General features: G+C 47.7%; 1 protein-coding gene across 6 annotated transcripts in view; it reads right to left on the bottom strand.

Annotated features, from left to right (window-relative positions):
* STARD9 (StAR related lipid transfer domain containing 9) overlaps window positions 1–19,099 on the bottom strand; it is a 108,332-nt gene that overhangs the window by 25,307 nt on the left and 63,926 nt on the right. For 4 of the 6 annotated variants that reach the window (XM_074365967.1, XM_045524282.2, XM_074365968.1 and 1 more), the window contains 13 exons: window positions 16,918–16,985; window positions 15,738–15,835; window positions 15,117–15,323; window positions 14,843–14,940; window positions 14,029–14,106; window positions 13,528–13,599; window positions 11,080–11,259; window positions 7,928–7,979; window positions 7,457–7,594; window positions 6,931–7,013; window positions 6,697–6,800; window positions 1,706–1,896; window positions 767–1,244 (listed from right to left, as the gene is read on the bottom strand). In XM_074365967.1, coding sequence (XP_074222068.1) covers window positions 767–1,244; window positions 1,706–1,896; window positions 6,697–6,800; window positions 6,931–7,013; window positions 7,457–7,594; window positions 7,928–7,979; window positions 11,080–11,259; window positions 13,528–13,599; window positions 14,029–14,106; window positions 14,843–14,940; window positions 15,117–15,323; window positions 15,738–15,835; window positions 16,918–16,985 — 1,847 coding nt within the window. Of the gene's footprint in view, window positions 1–766; window positions 1,245–1,705; window positions 1,910–6,696; window positions 6,801–6,930; window positions 7,017–7,456; window positions 7,595–7,927; window positions 7,980–11,079; window positions 11,260–13,527; window positions 13,600–14,028; window positions 14,107–14,842; window positions 14,941–15,116; window positions 15,324–15,737; window positions 15,836–16,917; window positions 16,986–19,099 lie in introns of those variants that run through there. The other 2 variants (XM_074365970.1, XM_074365971.1) reach the window with 2 other exon arrangements.

Genomic DNA, 19,099 nt, shown 5'->3' with positions numbered 1-19,099 from the left:
CATTTTTTCATAATAAAGTTAAAAAATAATTGTACTTCAACTAAAAATCAATCAAACAAACAAACCAAAACAAACAAAAAAAGCCTGCCAGTACTCTGAAGACCAGACTGGTGAGCAAATATAACAATGACAGACATTAATTGTGCACCTACTATGGGCAAGGCCCTGTGCTAGACCTGGAAGATATAAAAAAGTAGGTACAGTCCTCTGCTTCAAGCAGTCTGGGAGATAACATACCCTCACCCTGACTGAAAGTGGGGAGAGAAGGAGGAAAGAAACAAGGAAGATCCCAGACTGAACCCAGGAGTCAGAAGGAGGGTCCTCTGCTCTCGCTCAGCCTGGGAGGTGGGGCGGGAAGCTCACTGGAGCTGGCAGGTCGGGTGAGAGGGGAAGGGAGGAAGGCTGTGGGAACGGAGTCCAGTTTGAGGCAACTTGAGATGGAGGTGGAGGCAGGACAGACCAAGGAGATGTGTGTGGACAGTCAGGGTCCAAAGAGCACATGAAAAATGAAGCTGAGTTGTCATTCAGAAGCTATCCTCAAAGAAGCAAGAGCCACCACTCAGAGCAGGGAAAAGCCTGAGTCTGAGAGGGTATCAACTACAGAGAAGGAAGTGATCAGAAGAGGGAAAAGGGATGAGGAAAGGAAGAGGAGACGCATCTTTCCATTTCACAGACTGAGGAAACTGAGGCCCTGGGAAGGAAAGATTGCTGGCTGGGAACTCAGTTGTAAACCTCAGCCAGAGCTTCCAGGGTCCCCTGGCTATACCTGCGTAGCTGGGGTGAGTGCCAGCTGCAGGGCCTTTGGAGGCTCAAAGAACTGTAACTTCTCAATCTGCTCCTACATTGAGGCCCTGGGACCAGGGTGCCAGGGCCGGGGCGCCTCTGGGGATGGCCATCCTGAAGCAGGCACAGCGCCTTGAGCAGCTCCGGTCTCCTGTGGGCCTCCAGCAGCCTCTGCTTCTTGACAATCCTCTCCAGCTGGAACAAGACCCTTCTTCGCCGGAAGCTGCGCTCTGCCACCCTAAGTGTGTGTCTCCGCAGGAGCTGTGGCTGCACTGTCCTCTTCTGGCTTTGGACCAGGGAGGACGGTTGGGTCTCAGGGTCTGTCCGACACCGTGAATCAGATGGCACGGCAGCCTCAACTTCTCTCTCTGCTCCGCGGTCCTGCTGTGGCTGCTGCTGCAAGCCAGACGGCCGGGTCTCTTCTCCAAGCAGCCGCTGCTTATCTGGGAACCAAAAGAACCCTGATAGAAGGTCAGCTCCTCCCTCCCTGCCCTTGGCTACCTGGCCTCAGACACCTCCAGCCACAGCTGCATCTGCACAGAATGAAAAGCTGGCCAGGGTGATGCCGAGGGATGAGGGCTACAGGACCCTCTGAGGCAGGAGTGCCGGGTCACCTGACCACAGGGCAAGGGGACGAAAGCCCAGGCCTCAGCTCGGCAGCGGGCACACACCAGGGCCAGCAGCAGAGGCTGGACAAGTGTGCGCGTGCGAAGAAGCGAGCAGGAGGACCATCACCCTGATCGGTAGTAAGGAAGGTCCTTCCCTTATTCTTGCTTCCAGCCCTGTGTAAGAGCTTCTGGTCTCTAAAAGAGGGGAGAGAACCCCTAATACCAAAGATTCCATCATATCACAAAGAAAACAAAGGAGAGAACACAGAAGGCTGGGGCAGCGTGAAACAGAGAGAAGAAGACCAGACACCTACTGTCTTTAATCCACCGGCTGATGCTCGTCCGGTCCAGTTCTGGTGTCTGTCTGGCTCGAATCTGTGCTGCTACGATTCGCTGCCTCAGATCCCCCACGTAGCACTGCTGCTGCTGAACCTGGGTCCCGGGGGGTGTCTCTCCAGCACTCGGGGGCTGACGGGCCCCGTCACTCTGCTCTCCCAGCACCCTCCTGCGACGGGGGGCTGCGGTTACCGGGGGAAATGCAAACCCCAGCTCAGTCCACACCTCTGCCCCCTCAGGGAGCCCTCACTCGTCAGGGCGGAGAGGCTGGCAACTTGGACACACAGGCACGGTGTCACAGCAGCTCATGATGTCACAGTGCGGGAGGGGAGAACAGCCCTGAGCCTAGCATATTCTTAAACTGGGAGTTTAGCAGGAACACAACTTCATTTTGGTTAAGGAAAATAATCGGGAAAGTAAAGCAGCTGTTTTTAAAACATAAAACATTTTAGCTAAATCAAGAAACTTTGTCCTTTAAAAAAGAATAAAAAGGTATCTGCTGAAAATCTGTTGTAATTATAGTAGAGCAGAAGCTCCAGAAACTTCGTGGGAATGGAAACACTGCCCTCCACGTTCCGAGATTACCAGTGCACCTCCACTCTCTGAAGCAGAAACCATCTCGATCTGGTGGGAGGAGGCAGCCAACCTGAAGGAGAGAGAACTCAGACGCACACCAACCCGTGCATGTGGCAGGAGACACAGAGGAGAGCTGGCCTCCACTCAAGGGACGCAAGCATACCTTTCAGAGATATATGCTGACGCGTTTATTGGTGAAATTGTGTGGGATTTGTTTAGATTCAGTGGGGAGGTGTTGGGGAATGTGAGTTGGGGATATAAATGAAACAAGATTAGCCACGAGTTGATCATTTGTAGTGTATTTGGAATTTTCCAATAGTACAAAATTTGAAAAGATTCTGTTGGTTTGCAAGAACCCCTGGGTTAATTCCCTGGCATCATCACCGAAAAAAAAATCTAGATTATAGTCGTGCTTTACTCTGCCATCAGGCTCCTGTGTAACCATGGATGAGTCAGAGCCTTCCTCTGAAGACTAACAGCTTCTCCCCACATGCTAACCTCTCCTTGGATCACACATGCCTTCTAGGCACGGGCTTCCCACGCTGTTTCTGCGGGGTCTCTCTGTCCATGTCACTCAGGTTTCTAAAGGAGCCCACTGCATGGGCGATCGGCCGGGGGGGGGGGGGGGGAGAGGGGAGCGCCCAGGAAGGGGTAAGGTCTGCCAGAGGCTAACACAAAAGCCCAATCTGGCCTCGCTTAGCCTTCCTTCAGCCCTCGTTCCAGCCCCAGGGTGCCATGGCTCTCAGGCTTGGAGGCTCACTAGTGACTTGACCCTAGAACCAGATCTCAAACAGTCTGAGCAGCATGCTCTAAGGGCTTCACTCCGCTTCGGAGCTTTACCACTACGCAGAGCAAGATGAAATCAGAGGGTAACAAGGCAGAGCTCCCCAAACTACAGCTGCAGACCAGAGTGGTCTGCTGCCTATTTCTGTGAATAAAGTTGTTGGAACACAGCCACGCCGTGGTTTGCATCTTGTCTTGGCAGCTTGTGCGCCTCGCTGGCAGAGCTGAGCAGCTGCAGCAGGGACTACACGGCCCACAAAGCCTAAAATACTCTCTTGCCCTTCAGAGAAAGTTCGCTGCCACTGCCCTAGAAGAAATTAAGATTTCTTAATGTAGCCTTGGGAGGACAGTGAAGGATGGATGGGAGAGAGAGTGAATAGACGGATGGGGGAGTGGGTGGAGCTGACACAAAGACAGGCTCCTCTCTGGAAAGGATGCTGTGAGGTGACTCGATCTGCTGCGGGTCCAAGGGCTAGGATGGGCCCAGGTTCCTGCGGGAGTGCCCGGGGGCAGACGGGCGCTGGCTGCTGTGAGCAAAAGGCCAAACACACAGTGGGATGTACAGAAAAGAGGAAAGGTGCCCTTCGATACATGTGGGGCAGAGGCTAGGGATGGCAACTGGAATAAAAAGCCAGTTAACTCTGCAAGAATAGAAAGAGCAGTTAGTGGGAAACATTTTAAACACGTATTTATATGTACCATGCCTGTATCGCTGCTCCAAATTTTGTCTCCCACAGATATGGCTGAATTACAAACACGAGCCCATCACAGGGTCTCAGACACACCCCGCTAAGATCCAGATCATCAGATATGGCTGAATTACAAACACGAGCCCATCACAGGGTCTCAGACACACCCCGCTAAGATCCAGACCATCAGATACACAGGGCAGGGAGCGGACCTTTATTCTGAATTTCCTGAGAGAACTCAGCTTCCTCCTCTGCCTGTCCCCTACGCTCAGATTTACAATCTGCTTCTCCCTAGAAGAGAGCTCCTCCTCCCTCCCCTCCCAGGAAAGCAGCAGCCAGCCCATCAGCTTCTGAAGGCCCCACGCAGCTCCCTCCACAGCAGGAGCAAGCCTGGCGAGGACCACCACAGACCTTGCACACACACCCAAGACGCTACATGCCGTCTGTCTGAAAGTGGCTCCACCGCTAAGCACATCAGCCAAGTCCCCAGGGAGCAGGTGAAAAAGAAAATGCTGACCTTGTGCTCCACATCTGGGCAGATCACTAAGGGCCAGTCTTCAGTTATCTGCCAGCCAAGGATCTCTGCTTCTCTCAGGTGGTGCCCTTCACCCTGCGTGACTCTGGCACCTCTGCTGCTACCGGGCCTCCCTCGCGCCCTCCGGCTGCCGGGCCAGCCGGCTTCTGCAGCAGAATGCAGCAGCGCCTACTCGCTGAGGCAGCAGTGGGGGTGGCAGCAGTGACAGTGACCCCGGGTTCTAGGCACTTAAGGTTAAGCTCCCAAACTTCCAAATGGGAAAATGCCAAGAACACGGGCCAAAAACAGTTTTCAAGGACAAACTGCTCTCAGGTCCAGAGCACTGACACAGGGAGAAAAGGAGGCCAACAGGCCCATTTCCCCGGCTCTGGAGTCAGCTCCGGCTTTGAGGCTCCCCACCAGAGAGGAAGAGAATGGAAAGAAAGCCTAGGATGCAGGGAGGCTTTGGAGCCGACAAGAGATGAGAGACTGTCATAGAGCCAAGGCCACAAGTCCAGACTGGAGCCCTGCCAACAATGTGCCGGGGTCCCCACTCTCACGTTCTCTCCTCGTCCCTCTGCCCAGTCACAGGCTTGAGCCCACACAACCCACCGCCCGGCCCACAGGCTCTCAGAGCTGGTGCTGAAAAGAGGAGGGAGCGAGGGGGAGAGGCCTGCTTCTCCAATCCCGCTCTGTCCTCTGAATGAAAGGGTACATTCTTGATGTTACTGAAAGGTCATGATCATGCCCATGGCGCTAGAGAGCCCAAGAAGACTTTATAAAGGCGGGGGAAAACCAGTGTTCTCTGGCATGGATGGGTCAGCAGGGGTGAGATGGGAGGACAGGAAAGCAAAAGGGAGGCCGCCTTCCCAGGCAGCTCCCCACGAGAGCCTCCAAGGCAGTGGGCCCGTGGGGTGTTGGGCAGAGCACTCCATGTGTACTCACTCTTCCAACCAGTGTCACAAGGACCCCTGGGAGAGACACAGTAGAATCCTTACTTATAGGTGAACAAACAGGCTCAGAGACTCAGTAGCTTGCGTAAGGTCACACAGCCTTTCTGTCATAGAGTCAGAGAGTGAGGCAGCTTTATCCAACTCCAACGTATCTCTTCAACAGCCACAGCTCTTTAAGTTGCAGACCCTTTCTCTGTAAACCTCTGAACTCTGGGAAAAACATCCTCAGTGTGTCTTCCCAATAGAACAAGGCCTCCTTTCATGATCTTACTATGAAAAGGGAGGCCACTCTGACAAAACAAGAGCCTTGGCCTCAGTCCTGAGTCCACCTTGGCCTTGATATGCTCCATCCTGTCACCCCTCAGGACCCCCAGGCACCCGACACTAGGATTATCCTCCCTTAGACTCTGGTGCCTCATCCTTCAGCCCTTAGCAGCCCTCCTGTGAGCACCTGCCTGCTGTCCGTGCTCCCTGCATCAGAGCCCTTCTGCTCCTCACCCGACATCTCACTACCAAGGTCTGATCCAACACTATGTTCAGCTGCCATCAAATGCTCCTGGCCTGAGGAAAGGGCATCCAGATCCCTGTGAAGGATGCAGGGGACCAAGGCCACCATAGTGCCCTGTGCTTACGGTGCTAAACAGCCCCCAACACCAGGGGTCTCGCAGGCACTGAGTCCGCTGTTGACATTTTCTACAGGAAGTCCCCAAGGCAGAAGTCACTTATGGCTTACAGAACAGGAGGACACCACTGTTCCCAGCATCCAGCCCACAAGGCATCTAGCTCTGGGAGGGGAGTTCCACACACAAATGGATGAAGAGTGCGAAGAAGAAAAGCAGTTGCCACAAATCACGAAGAGAACTCTGGCCCCACACTTCACAGTCACCGGGCAGATGAAGTGGGTGGGAGAGGGCAGAACCCCAAGATATTTTCACGTTGTTCCTGGAGTTCCTGCCCCTCTGATGTGTACTTCTGGACCCTTGGTTATGAGGGAAAAAGGATTCTCAGTCCCACAACTTTAAAAACTCAGAGGAAGCCACAGTCCTGGGAGCTAATGACACACCCGAGCTCACACACAGGTGGGCCAGAACTTACAGGGGTTTACAGGGAGGCAGGTCCAGAGGCAACAGTACAGATACCCAAAAACACACCACATTTAAATCCTGCTGACAGAGGAAAGTAGCCACAGGACACATCAAATGATATCTTCTTTCAGTGATGAAGAAAGCTGCAATACCCAAGAGGAGATGAATGAGGGCCAGGATCACTTCCCCACCAACCAGCAATCAGCGGAGCAGCCAGCTCAGCATCCTCAGAGCACTTGTTCAAGTTGGTTCATATCAGGACTCTTTCAGAGCTTGGCTGCAACACTCATCTCATCCCCACTCCATGTTGTAATGAATTGAGATGCAAAACCAATAGGTTCCACAGCAGAATGAGCAGCTGTTTCTCACCTTTCCTTCCAAAGCAAAGGGGAGAGACCCAACCGGGAGGCAGTGACATCTCCATCCAAGTCTAGCCACTCCAAAGAGCCACTGCCACCAACAGCCTCTCCAACCTGGGGACAGGGAGGGAAGCACAGTGAGGCTGCCATCATCACCCCCACCCCAGCAGAACCACAGCTCCACTCCTCCCCAAGACAGGAGAAAGGGGGAGGCCAGCAGCCACGTGGAAAACACCCCGCTCACCTGCCTCCTCTGCCGAAGGACGGCAGCCTCTGCTGGGTGGTTGAATCGGAACTTCTGCGCTTTTCCCAGGGTTATGACTGCTCCTGTGGCACAGAGACTAATGAGAATTCAATCCCAGCTCATGTTCTGAGTACGTGTTATGTACAGGGCACTGTTCTGTGACACAAAGTCCTGCCCTCAATAAGTTGATAATTTAGCTGAGTTAGTAACATGTATTTGTTGCACATTATTGAACATATGTATTGAATTAATGAAATGACGAGTCAGAGCTCTGGTACTCCAAGGGAAAGCAAGATGAGCTCCAGGTGGAGCACTCAGGGATTGCTTGGTGGAGGGGGCGGGAATCTGAGCTCAGCCTCAAAGGACAGACAGAATTTGAATAGATCAGTAGTGGTAGTAATAGTGACACTAATCACAATAATGAGGTTCGTCAAGCCTGCCTCACTGAGCTCTCTGGGTCTGGCCCGTGAGAACGGAGCTGGTCCACCACTCATCCTGGCATAAACAGGGCTGCAGACAGTCCTACCTTGGGTCAGACGGCAGGAGGCGGTGACCTCCCGGCCATTGACGGTGCAGCGGGCCCCGCGGGCAGGCCGCAGGACAACAACCCCACAGGCGCTGGTAATGGTGCAGTGGTCTCTCTCGATCCACTGACCCTGCAGGACTACAGAAGAGGTGGGGGTCACCCAGGTGGGGGCTCAGTTCAAGGAAACACCTCCTTCCTCCTTCCCATGTGATCAGAATCCACCTCTGGAAGATCCCACATCGTGACGAGAGAGGAAGGAGCCACCACCTGAAACTGCCCAGACCTGGACTGTCCCCGGGGTAGGTCTCCTCCTCTCATGTCCCAGATCCACAACCTGGCAGCTCTAGAGGAGAAGCCCCCTCAGACTTCAAAGATTCCTTCCTCTCAGAGCATCACCAGGTTCCTCTGAAGAAACCCGTCAGACATGAATACTTGAGACAGCATGTCAGACCCACACGCTCCATCACTCACCAATGTCCTGTTCCTGATCTGAGTCAATCCTTCCTATTTTTGTCGTCCCTTCCTAAAGGGAAAAACAAAGCCGTTTTAATGAGACAGTCCTGCCCCCAAAGGAGAGTCCACCTGTTGGAGTGTCATCACTGTCTTCCCACGCCCACCCCTGCTTTCCTGCACCACTTCTCAACATTGGTCCAAGCTGTTCTAACTGCTCTGCCCACTCACTCTGCAGCCCAGGAAGCCCCCGAGAAGGTGGAGGCACAAAATACATGACAAAGCAGCACCAGCTCTTTGCAAAGTCCAATGAGTGTTGGCAAACTCCTTTCTGTCCCGTAGCCTAAAGTTAAGCCACTGGTCAGAGAGTCTCTAGTCTGAGGAAGTGGGCAGACGGGTATAGCTTTCTCCCAGGGGCTAAGGTTAGTGTGGTCCAAGTTTGGTCCAGTCTCAAGGAGACATGCATTCTATGAAGATACATGGAAGCACGGAATTTTTACCTTTTTGGTCCGCAGATGAAGTTTAACAGACACCAGATTCTAAGAAGAGTAAAGCACAAAAGGGAGAAAAGCACATCTAGAATCAAAAAGGACTGGAAGAGAGTAGAAAAGAGGAGGGGGAAACGAGTTAGTGTCAGTGAATCACTGGGTTAGTAGAAGACAAGGCCTTTGGCCCTTGGATTACAGCAATGCCGTGTCAGACCGCACAGCTCTGTTAGTGGGAGGCGGCAACACGGCAACACAGATGCGAGTTTAGATACATACTTATCACATTTTGAATAACCATTCCCTACGCGCTGGGCACTGTGCTGAGTGCTCTACAGACAGCTCTTCTTCAATCCTCTAACAACCAAAATGTAGGTATTATGACCCTACCTTTATATGGGAGGAATCTGAAGCTGACAGGGGATGAGCTACCCAGGGCATCCCCATACTAAACAAGAGAATTCTGGATAGAATTCAGGTCTCTCTGAGTCCTGCACCCACACTTTCCAACCTCATCAAACCACCTCCCCAGTGATGGATGTTTCTCAAGTGACCAGAGAGTTTGTTCTACTCTAGGCTTCACTGGCAGCAGCCAGAAGGGAGGTCCCTGCAGCTCCCCTAAAATTGCTGTGAGAAGGAAGACTCCAGGAAGTAATAAAGCGGGGCTCTGGCCTCACTGTGCCCCACTCCCCTCGCACACCCACAACTAGCCAGAGTCCAGGCTTTCCTGCCCAGCCACTGAGGATTGCACAAGCCCGTGGATGCTGGTCTCCAGACACCGCCAACCAAATCAGGAGTGCTTGTGTGGGTTCGGGTCAGCCCTGATGATGAGGCACATTCCTCTCAAAGGGATAGAAGCCACAGCACGTCACAACTTCTAGATCTGCAGGGCGGAAACTACCAAAACCCGTGCTGGCATCTCACTTCTCACTCACTCACCACATAGCCTGTGCCCGCTGCCCTCTCTGCCTCTTTACGCCTCTCTATGGGGAGAGGCAGCAGCACAAGGGCGAGTATGAGGATGGAGTCCGGGATATCAGTAACCTGTGCTGCACCGGCCTCCTCCCTTCCCAAGGTGACCTAAAACAAAACAGCTTCCAGGTTGTTGCTAAGGACTAGTTCTAGGTCTAGAACTAAGTTAGCAAATAAAAATACAGAGAATCTTGAATGACTACTGTTATACTACTACCCAAACCAGGATCTAAACAAACAAAAGATGGGCATACAAAAAAAAAATGCAGAAATGCCAGGATTAGAAACCTTATTCCTCAGGTTCACCAGAAACGCATGAAGGAGGGCGTGCCCCCTAGGTGCACTGACTCGGCAATGACACCAGCACCCCAGCATCATCCACCTGTGTCTGCAACGCGGTCTCATCACCATCCTTCAACCTCTGCTGCTACCCTCAGCTCTGCTACTTGACTTCCAGCTTCGCCGCTCTATCAGTTCTATCCAAATACTGAGTGTTTTAATTCATCTGGTTTCTTCCTGACCTCCAACCTCTCCGCATGGTTCTGACTAATGGAAGGATCGACAAGCTTTGGTGTTTAGGTTATTAAGGTAACAGCTACTCCTGCCTGAGGCATGCTCACTGAGATGATTTATACTGCAAAAAAATAAGCTACTTTCACTTTCTGCCTAGAGGCTTGGTCTCTGACAAATTCCCTGAGGGCTTATCCTCAGAACACAGAGCTTCTAAACACAGTAGCCTGGCTGACATCTCACTACCCCATGCACTGCATCATTTGCAGCCCAATTTCTCCAGGGATGACAGCAACATAACACATCCCCATAAACTCTGACCCTTTTAAATGTCAGCTGGGGATAATTTTGAAAATGAAGACTGGATTTTCAGTGAGCACAGGGATTCTGGCCACCTAAAGTATGTTCAGCCAATGCATGGGACTGTCCTACAGTAGGACAAACCTTTTTGATGAGGACAGGATCTGACTCTATCTACCATGGGTCACTAACTCTCAAAATGCTTCATTTAGAAATGAGGACCTGGCCTCCTGGTAACAAAGAATCAGGGGAGCCAGGTCCCTGTGGAAGGGCTTCACGTCCGTCATTCTGTTCTCTCTGGGTGGCTGCATGTCACGCCCCAGCCACCCCTCTCCCACCTGCCAGCTCTTTGGACTCTCCCACACGCTTTCTTGAAGCTTCCTATACCTACTTCCTCTCTCCTTTCTTCTTTCCCAGGTAAACCAAATAATAGGGAGGTGGGAGTTGAATGAAGTGGGCAAGTGTCGGAAGGAAACTGTTTCAGATCTTTGGACCCCCTTTAGCCTCTGAAAGCTGTCTGTGTGCAGCCTGTGTTTGCGGAGAGAGCTCAGGAGTGCCGATGGGATTTCGAGGTTAGGTTTTCACATCCATGGCTGCACTCCTGTGCTTCATGAAGCCATAAAAGGAATGCAAGCAGCATCATTCTTCCTTTAAAATGAGGAAGGCACAGAGAACAAAAGTAAGAGCAACAGGAGGAGCAGCTGAAAAGCAAACGACTATTCTGACTTCTGGTCTTCTGCTCTGTTCATACAAAAGCAAAACAGATCACCGCTGTGGCTGGCAGGCCCAGCCTCCTGAGGGCACACCTGGGGGCAGCTCTGTGGCCTCTGTCTCAGTTCACAGGTGCATGGCTCCCTCCCTGACCTGTGGGGCTGGCAGCTCAGGGAGGGGTGCCCTCCCACTCACCTTGAGGTGATAGAGCACGACACCCGTGCTGAGCACGTCGTCTTCCAAGGCCATGAGGTGCGGCAGGCTGGAGTCGATGACCAGCCCGGCCCTCCTCCTGTTGATGTCCACTCTGTAATGCTCCACCAGGGCCTTCCACTCGTTCCACTTCCGGGTCCAGTCTTTGGTCAGCTGGTCAATCTGCGGAGGCAGAGGAAGTGGTGGTGGACACTTGGCACAGAGCAGACCGAGGGTCCGATGCCACCCCGCCCAACTCCTCACGTCATCACTTCCTCGCTGTCCTCCCTGTTACTGTTCCAGGCTCCAGATGGGCCCTTGTACCTCCTTGGTGAGCTGTCTACGTTTTCTAAGCTTTCCTCAATAATCAAGTGTTACTTTCATAAATAGAAACCCTCTCAGTAAATGCTATTTTTAAAGTTTTCTACAATGAGCAGGCCTTGTTTTTATAATTAGAAAAAAGCACCATAAATGTTATTTTTAAAAATGAGTTGGGAATGTTGGTCAGACATGTTTGAATTCCCCTCTCCCCGTCCTCGCCTACATGAGCCGCCTCTTGTGACCAAAAGCTTCTTTCCCAAGGGGCAGCGCCTTGAGCTGTAACATAAGCTTGCACACACCTCAGAGATCCACAAAGCCCCGAGAGGAATTCTCCCAGGGAGAATGAAGACTATATGAAACTGGTCCAAAAGACCACGCAGTAATAAAATAATAACAGTAATAACAAAATACTGAGGGCTTACTATGGATCAGGAACAGTTTTACAAATAAATATACCCAGGCTTAGTGGCCTTAAGCTAAGACTACTGGGCAAATGTGAAGGAACAATGTTGAATGTAGGGTCCTTTTTCCTTGTTATGGTGGAAACTGATGCTTATGCAGGAAGCCTCTCCTGGCAGTGGAAGAACTGAGGAGGCCCAGGAAAAAGAACTGGATTCAGCTAAGTCCTTCTTTCATAAAGAGAAAACTTAAGAAAAAAGAATCATGCCAAGTTCAGGTACAAGTAATTTATGTACCCTAGAAATAACCTTTTTAATATTATAATCACTGCATTGAAGTTTGAAAACTACAGGGTACTGCTGAAGGGCTGGACTGGACTGGGACCTGGCAGAGGTGGGCGGCTGGGCACAGCCCCTGCGGGGGCACTGCTGAACACACCTCCCCGTGGCCGGCCTTCATCACCCACCCCTACCTGCCTAAGGTCATAAGGCCAGCAAGTGGCAGGTTCAAGTCCAGGTCTGCCGGCCTGTATAACATAAAAATGCTAATAAGCCTGAAATAATTTAACTCTCCTATTTCATTTCTTATATATAGAGGGATGATATTTTCTGAACCAAAAATCAGAATATAGCTAAACATACAATTTTTGAGAAACTTCTGGAACTGTGATGTGGTCCTAAAGTTTAGTTTGGGTAACAGAATACTGACATAGCCAGGATACTTAAAAAATGTACAGGATGATGAAGTAGAATATTGTAAACTGGAACATTCATTTGTAAGACCTAAATCTAACCTGTCAACAAATAATGCCTGCCACTTCTTCCTTTCAAATGTCTCTGGGAATCACCATTTAATTGAATCTTCCAAAATGTCTTGTCCTCATCCTCAGCGGGTCTCTTTCCTTGTTGGTCTCTCTGCTTCGAGCCCCCAATTCATCCTATACGCAAATGTCATACTTATTTCCCCAATATACTTCTCTAGTATGTCACCAACTTGGTTCAAGAAGCCATGATTCATCCTGCTTATGTCAAGTTCAAACTTCCTAACTGGCCCTAACCTTCCCTCCACTACTCTCTACCAGCCGGCTAAGTCTTCCTCATGCCCTGTGCTTCCACTCACACCAGCCCAGTCTCTCCCTTCCATGGCTTTGCTTATGTTAACCCTCTCTCACCCTGATGCTTCACCCTTCTCCCTGTCTAACAGAATCTATCCATCCTTCAAGGTCCAGTTCAAGTTCCAACTCCAGCACTGGTGCCAGCACTGAAAATTCCAGGCCATTATGATTTCTTCCTTCCTAAGCAATTCTTGTCTAACTCACATAAGTTATGACATTTAACCATTCTTTAAATGTGTTTCCAACTAGACTGCAAGCCACTGGAGGGCAGGGGCTTCTTTGTATCTCCTACAGCATCATGCTAAGCACCTCTTTGGTGCTCAATGAGTATATATGTCACTCAGTTGATTTACTGACTGGAAAATAATTTTTTTCTAGGCTACTGTTACTATCCCAAGGGAATTATGATCTCCTGAGAGAACAGAGTTAGAAAGCCAGTCGTCAGCCCTAAGACAGACACATCCTCCAACTCAAGGCTCAGCGGAGACAAAAGCTGTCTCCAGATAGAAGCTCTCTATCCTGGCGAGGGCTCAGCAGTCCTGGCTCAGGAATAATGGAAGGTCAGATCTGTTACTAAGGTGATGTAAAGCACAACAGAGTCCCCTCAAGACACCCACCTTCAATTCATTTTGGAGAACCAACTCCTTCAGGTTTTCATCCTTTCCCTCATTCAATGAACGGAAGTTTCTCTGCACAGAGAGAGATGTGCTTTGTGGGTCCCACCCTCACACTTGTGAAGGAAGACGAGATGTAAGTGAAGAAAAGACTTTACAATTATAATCAGAAACAAATCAGAAGCCCAAGTATTTGGGCTCAGATTGGTACAAAGGAGAATTCAAGGAAATTTATTCTTGAGGGCCACGGCCCCCCTATCTGCCCACATAGAGAACAGGGGCCACTCAGGCAAACGCCCTTTGGACAGCAGAGAAGATACAGTGAGAGGGTGCCCACTCCATCCGAAACTACACAGGTAATCAGAGTAGTCCCCGTCCTGTCTCTGCTTTTTCCCCAGCCCCACAAGTGTCACCTCACTGAGAACACAGAGGGCAGCAGGACTCAGACCCTCTGCAGAAGAAAAGGGGCTCCTGAGGACAGAAAAATCCTGACTGCCCACATACCAACTCGAAGCTCAGCAGCATGGCTTTCAGTCTTCCTATCTCCTCCCTGAGTTCTCTGATCAACTTTACGTTTGCATCCTGAAACAGAGAACTCAGTCACCACTGATTGATATCAGGTCTGGAATGGCTGTGAGATGCTACATGCAATTAGTTTGGAAGAAGCAGATTACTCCTTTGGGGTAACTTCTGGGCAGTCTTCTCAAAGTGTGGTCCTGGGACCAGCATCAACTTCACCTAGGTACTTGTCAGAAATGCAAATTCTGTCCCTCAACAACACTTATTATGTCAGAAACTCTTGAGGGCTGGGACCCACCTGTGGTTTAACAAAACCTCCAAGTGATCCTGAAACACACTAAAGTTTGAGAATCACTGTCCTAGAGCAGGAAGGCAGGCAGGGAACACAAATGCAAAGGTATGTATACTGGGCTATGTGTGTCTGGCCACCAGTTTGTGATTTCCTGTCCTGGAACTTTTCACTGAAATTGCAAAGCAGACAAGGAACTTTGGGAATATTCTCATTATCATTCAGCTTTCAAAACTAAAGAACTTCTCATGTGCTCCTTTAAGCCCAAAACAGAAAAGTCACTGCAATTTGCATAGGAAAAAAAGGCATACATCAACATAAACTCAGAATAAAAGCAGTTAAAACAGAAACTTTAAAATCATCTTTCTTCGAGTGGCAAGAATTTCACTCTCTGACCATGGAGAGAACAAGTTTGGCAGCTGGGGTGAGTACAATGAGAAAGACCTCAATGAGAGAAAGGAGAACTTCCTGTCAACTACACGAGGCCAGGACTTCAGGTGAAGGTCTCACCTCATTTACTCGTGGCTTGTTGATGATGTTTTTGGCATTGGATGCATATCTCAACGTGCTCATGGTCTCACTGTAGCTAGTGTGTGCAGGAGACACGGCTGAGGTAAAGGAGAAAGTTAAAAAAACACGCCAAGCCCTTCCGACCCAGCCCATGACCGCTTGCCTTGCTGCCATCGCTCACGCTGTATGAGACCCTTGATGAAACGGCCGTGGCCCTTTCTCTGAGGCAGAGCACCAGTCCCAACACAGAACCAGCTCTGGCATCCCCACTCACTGGCAACCATGATGGTTCTGGAGTTGCCTCCAAGGCTGTCCTTCAGCAGCCAGGTCAAAACCGAGTCCCGGTACGGGATGTACGACCGCCTCCGGGAGGGTCCCCCTCCACTGCTGGTCCCAGAAGGGGAGCTAGGGACCCCACTGTCACCACCATCGCTGGCTGTGCTGTTGAAGCTCTGGCAGCTGAATACCTGAGAATTCTGGGCTTAAAAGACAAAAAACAATGAAAGTGTAAAAGCAGAAGAAAAAAGGAAGTATGAAACAAGTGTATTTAAAAAAAAAAAAGGTTGGAGAACACAGACTTAAGCATCATACTTCCTAATCCCTTTCTTCATATGATAGGATGCTTTAAATGTGGGCCCTCTGGACTTTGGACTCAAGAGATGAAATCTTTTAACCATACAACCTCTTAGTCACCCTTATTTCTGAAATGAGGTCGCTGGGGTGATGGTCATGTTGTATTCTAAAACCATGAATATCAATTTTTCATGCCCCAAACCAGAAGGTAACTTTATCAAAAAGAACCTTTTACTATCTCACTTTGACAAAACAAAAAAATATGAATTTATTTTCCAAAGTGTCCCCCGAACTCTGATAATCCAGGCTACCAGCAAAATACCTAAGGTGGAGATGACAATTCCCAGAGTCACAAGAGATTTGTTGATATTGGCTCCTTCCGTAATCCGGTCCTTACAGTAACTGGGATCTGCTCTTTCACTAAAACACAGTTGATGAAAACAAAAACACAAGCAAATAAGACGCTATCCTAACAATGCTGTTGAAAGACACTGTCCATTATGTTGCATATTATGTGAAAGACCCACATGATAAATTCCTTTTAGAATTCAGTTCCAGAAAAAGTTACCATCTTGTAATGAATTGGCTTTCTTCTGCTTCTTAGGCAATAAAAATAACTCATTACATTTCTGTTTTTATTTTGGCTGCCGAAGCACTTTTAGCAAAATGTGATACTTATTTACAGTCATGATACTAGGATAGCTTTTTGGTATATACAATTCCCCTTTTCTTTATTGTTGTAATTTCACATATTAATGGCTTTATGGTATCTGTGTCATTAACGGTTTCAAATTCCTTATTTAAGTAAATGGGAAATATTAAAAATTCACACTTCTAGATGGCTGATAAAGTTTCTTCCGGGAAGCACTTAAGCTTTCAAGGGAGTGCTGTACCATATTAATTATTTAGCAGTTTTAAAATATGAAAGTTTGCCTTATTTCATCTTATACTTTTTTCTGACCACATTATTCCTGAGAGCTTCTTTTTGGACATGTAAATGAGTACAATTCATGTTTCCTTCTAAAACTTAAAAAGGCAGTACCTACTCCCCAATGTCACAGTATTTTTAAAGTTTTTTTTTTTAAGTCATGTATAGAGCTGCATAAAATCAATATTAGATCAAAGGAAAAAGGCGTGCTAACTCAGTCACCTCAACTCAGAGCACTGTTTTTCAACCTTGGCTCTATGCTGCCTGCACGCTCCCTGACTCCACTAATAATCCGATTTATTTCATCTGAAGTACAGCCTAGGCATTGGGAGTTCTAAAAGGTCCAGCTGATTTTAATGGGCAGCTATGATTGAGAACCCCTGACAAAGCACTTTTCAGCCCCTAGAAAACTATAATTTCTAAACCTAGCATTCAAACAATTCCTTTCTTTTGTAATTTTCTCAGGACGACTGGAATGTGTAAGAGGTTGGGAAAAGTTTATGCCCTGTAAAATGGGCAAGAAGGAGGTCACCGTCAAGGGAGTAATTCCCCTTGGCTTTGAAATCCTAATTACCTGCCTGCTAGGTCCACAAGGTTGATCTTGCTAGCAATTTCAGAGGGGAGGTTGTTCTCCAGGATTGCCTAAGGGAGAAAATACATTTAAAGCTCGTCATTTGGAACAATGTGTTGTCTTTTCCCCATCGACACCTTCCTAACCAAGGTGATATTTGGATTTTTAGCCAACTCGCTCTAGAAATCTGTATTCTAATGTGCTCTGAACCAGATGAGTTCTTAATATCCAACAGATACAATCAGTAAGCCCTGGGTCCTTTCTTCATTACAAATATAAGTAAAACTTCCACAGAGTACGTGGATAAATGCCCAAGATTTCTCCTGAGCACAATTTACCAGGTAAATGCTCCCCTCCCCCTCCAGGAGGCTCTGACTCTCAACAGTAGGGATCCAGAGCAGGTGGGGAGGCCTCTCTGGGGGTTTGTCTCTTGTTCATCTGAGTCACAGCACATTAACTTGCTGGGCAGGACTCTGCCTCTCTGTTCTATCCAGGGGCCTCCAGTTCTCAAGAGTAGAACAACTTTTCCTTTTTTTTTTTTTAAATCCAATGTTTTTGTTGTTGTTGTTTTATTTTAATGTTGTGCATCTATCACCAAAATCCAGTTTTAAAACATTTCCAATAACTCTCCAAATTCTCTCAGTCTGTTTGCAATCAATCTCCATTCCTACCTCCGACGCCAGGCCACCACTCACCAATGTTCCATCTCTATAAATGTGTCTTCTCAGGATATTTCATACAAATTGAATCATACAATAACTGGCTTCTTTCACTGTGCATAGTTATTCTGGAATGCATCCAGGTTGAGGCATGTGTCACAAGTTCATTTTTACTGCTGACTAGTATTCCACTGTATGAATATACAGTGGTTTGTTTATCCATTTACCTCTGGATGGACATCTGGGTTGTTTCCAGTATTGAGTAATTACAAATAAAGCCACTATGAATATTTGTGTATAAGTCTTTTTATGCACACACGATTTCTTTTCTCTTGCTAAAATACCTAGGAGTGCAATGGCTAGATCATACGGTGGGTATAAGTTTAATTTTTAAGAAACTGTTAAATTCTTTTCCAAAGTTGTTGTACCATTTTACATTCCCACTAGTAGTATGGTCTATAAAAACTCCAGTTCTTATACATCTTCCCAATAGTTAGTATAATAACTCTTTTTAATTTTAGCCATTTTAAAAGGTGGGTAGTAGTGATAGCTCATTTGGTGTAAACTTGCCTTCCCCTAATAATTAATGTTTGTATCTTTTCAAGTGCTTAATTGCCATCTGTATACTTTCTTTAGTTATCAGTCCAAAATTTCTGCTCATTTTTTGAGTTGTTTTATTATTATTGAGTTTAGAGAGTTCTGTATATATTCTAAAATCAAGTCCTTTATCTGATACATGTTTTACAAATACATTCTCCCTATCTGTGGCTTTTATTTTTATTCTCTTAATAATGTCTTTCAAAGAGAAGTTTTAAATTTTGACCAATTCCAAATTTCAATTTGTTCTTTTGTTCATTTTATGTTTTTAGTGCCATATCTAAAAAACTTTCGCCTAATCCAAGGTCACAAAGGTTTTCCCATGTTATTTTCTACAAATTTAATTGTTTTAGGTTTCACATTACTGTCTATGATACAGACTGAGTTAATTTTTGAACAAAGTGTACACTGATTTTTCAACAAATTTGGTGATTGTTTTTGGCCATTATTTTCCAATTTTTCCTTATGCCTATTTTCTCTTCTTTCTTTCTGGGATTCCCATTACACTTATGTTGACACACCTGACGTCCCACGGGTCTGTGCAGTGCTGTTCACTTTTCTTCCATTTTTTAACTCACTCTTCTTCAAATTGCATGATTTCTATTAGTATAGCTTCAACTTCACTAATTCTCCTGCTATCTCAAATCTCGAGTCCCATTAGTGAATTTTTCATTTCCATTATTGTACATTTCCAGAATTCCTCCTTTTAAAATAATTTCTATCATTTCATTGAAACTCCTTAGAGTCACATCATGTTTTTGGTTAATTATTTGAACATATTTATATTAGCTGCTTGGAAGTCTTTGTATGCTAAATCCAACATGTGGAGCACTTGGAGTCAGTTTCTATTGACTGATTTTTCTTTTTTCCTAAGCATGGATTGTACTTCCTTATGTGCCTAATACTAGACATTTTAGATAACATTCTAA

The sequence above is a fragment of the Camelus bactrianus genome, chromosome 6, assembly GCF_048773025.1.
Source record: "Camelus bactrianus isolate YW-2024 breed Bactrian camel chromosome 6, ASM4877302v1, whole genome shotgun sequence".
NCBI classification, from domain to species: Eukaryota; Metazoa; Chordata; class Mammalia; order Artiodactyla; family Camelidae; genus Camelus; species Camelus bactrianus.
Note: the sequence above shows the minus strand (reverse complement) of the source record. Positions and strands in the feature narration are given on the sequence as shown.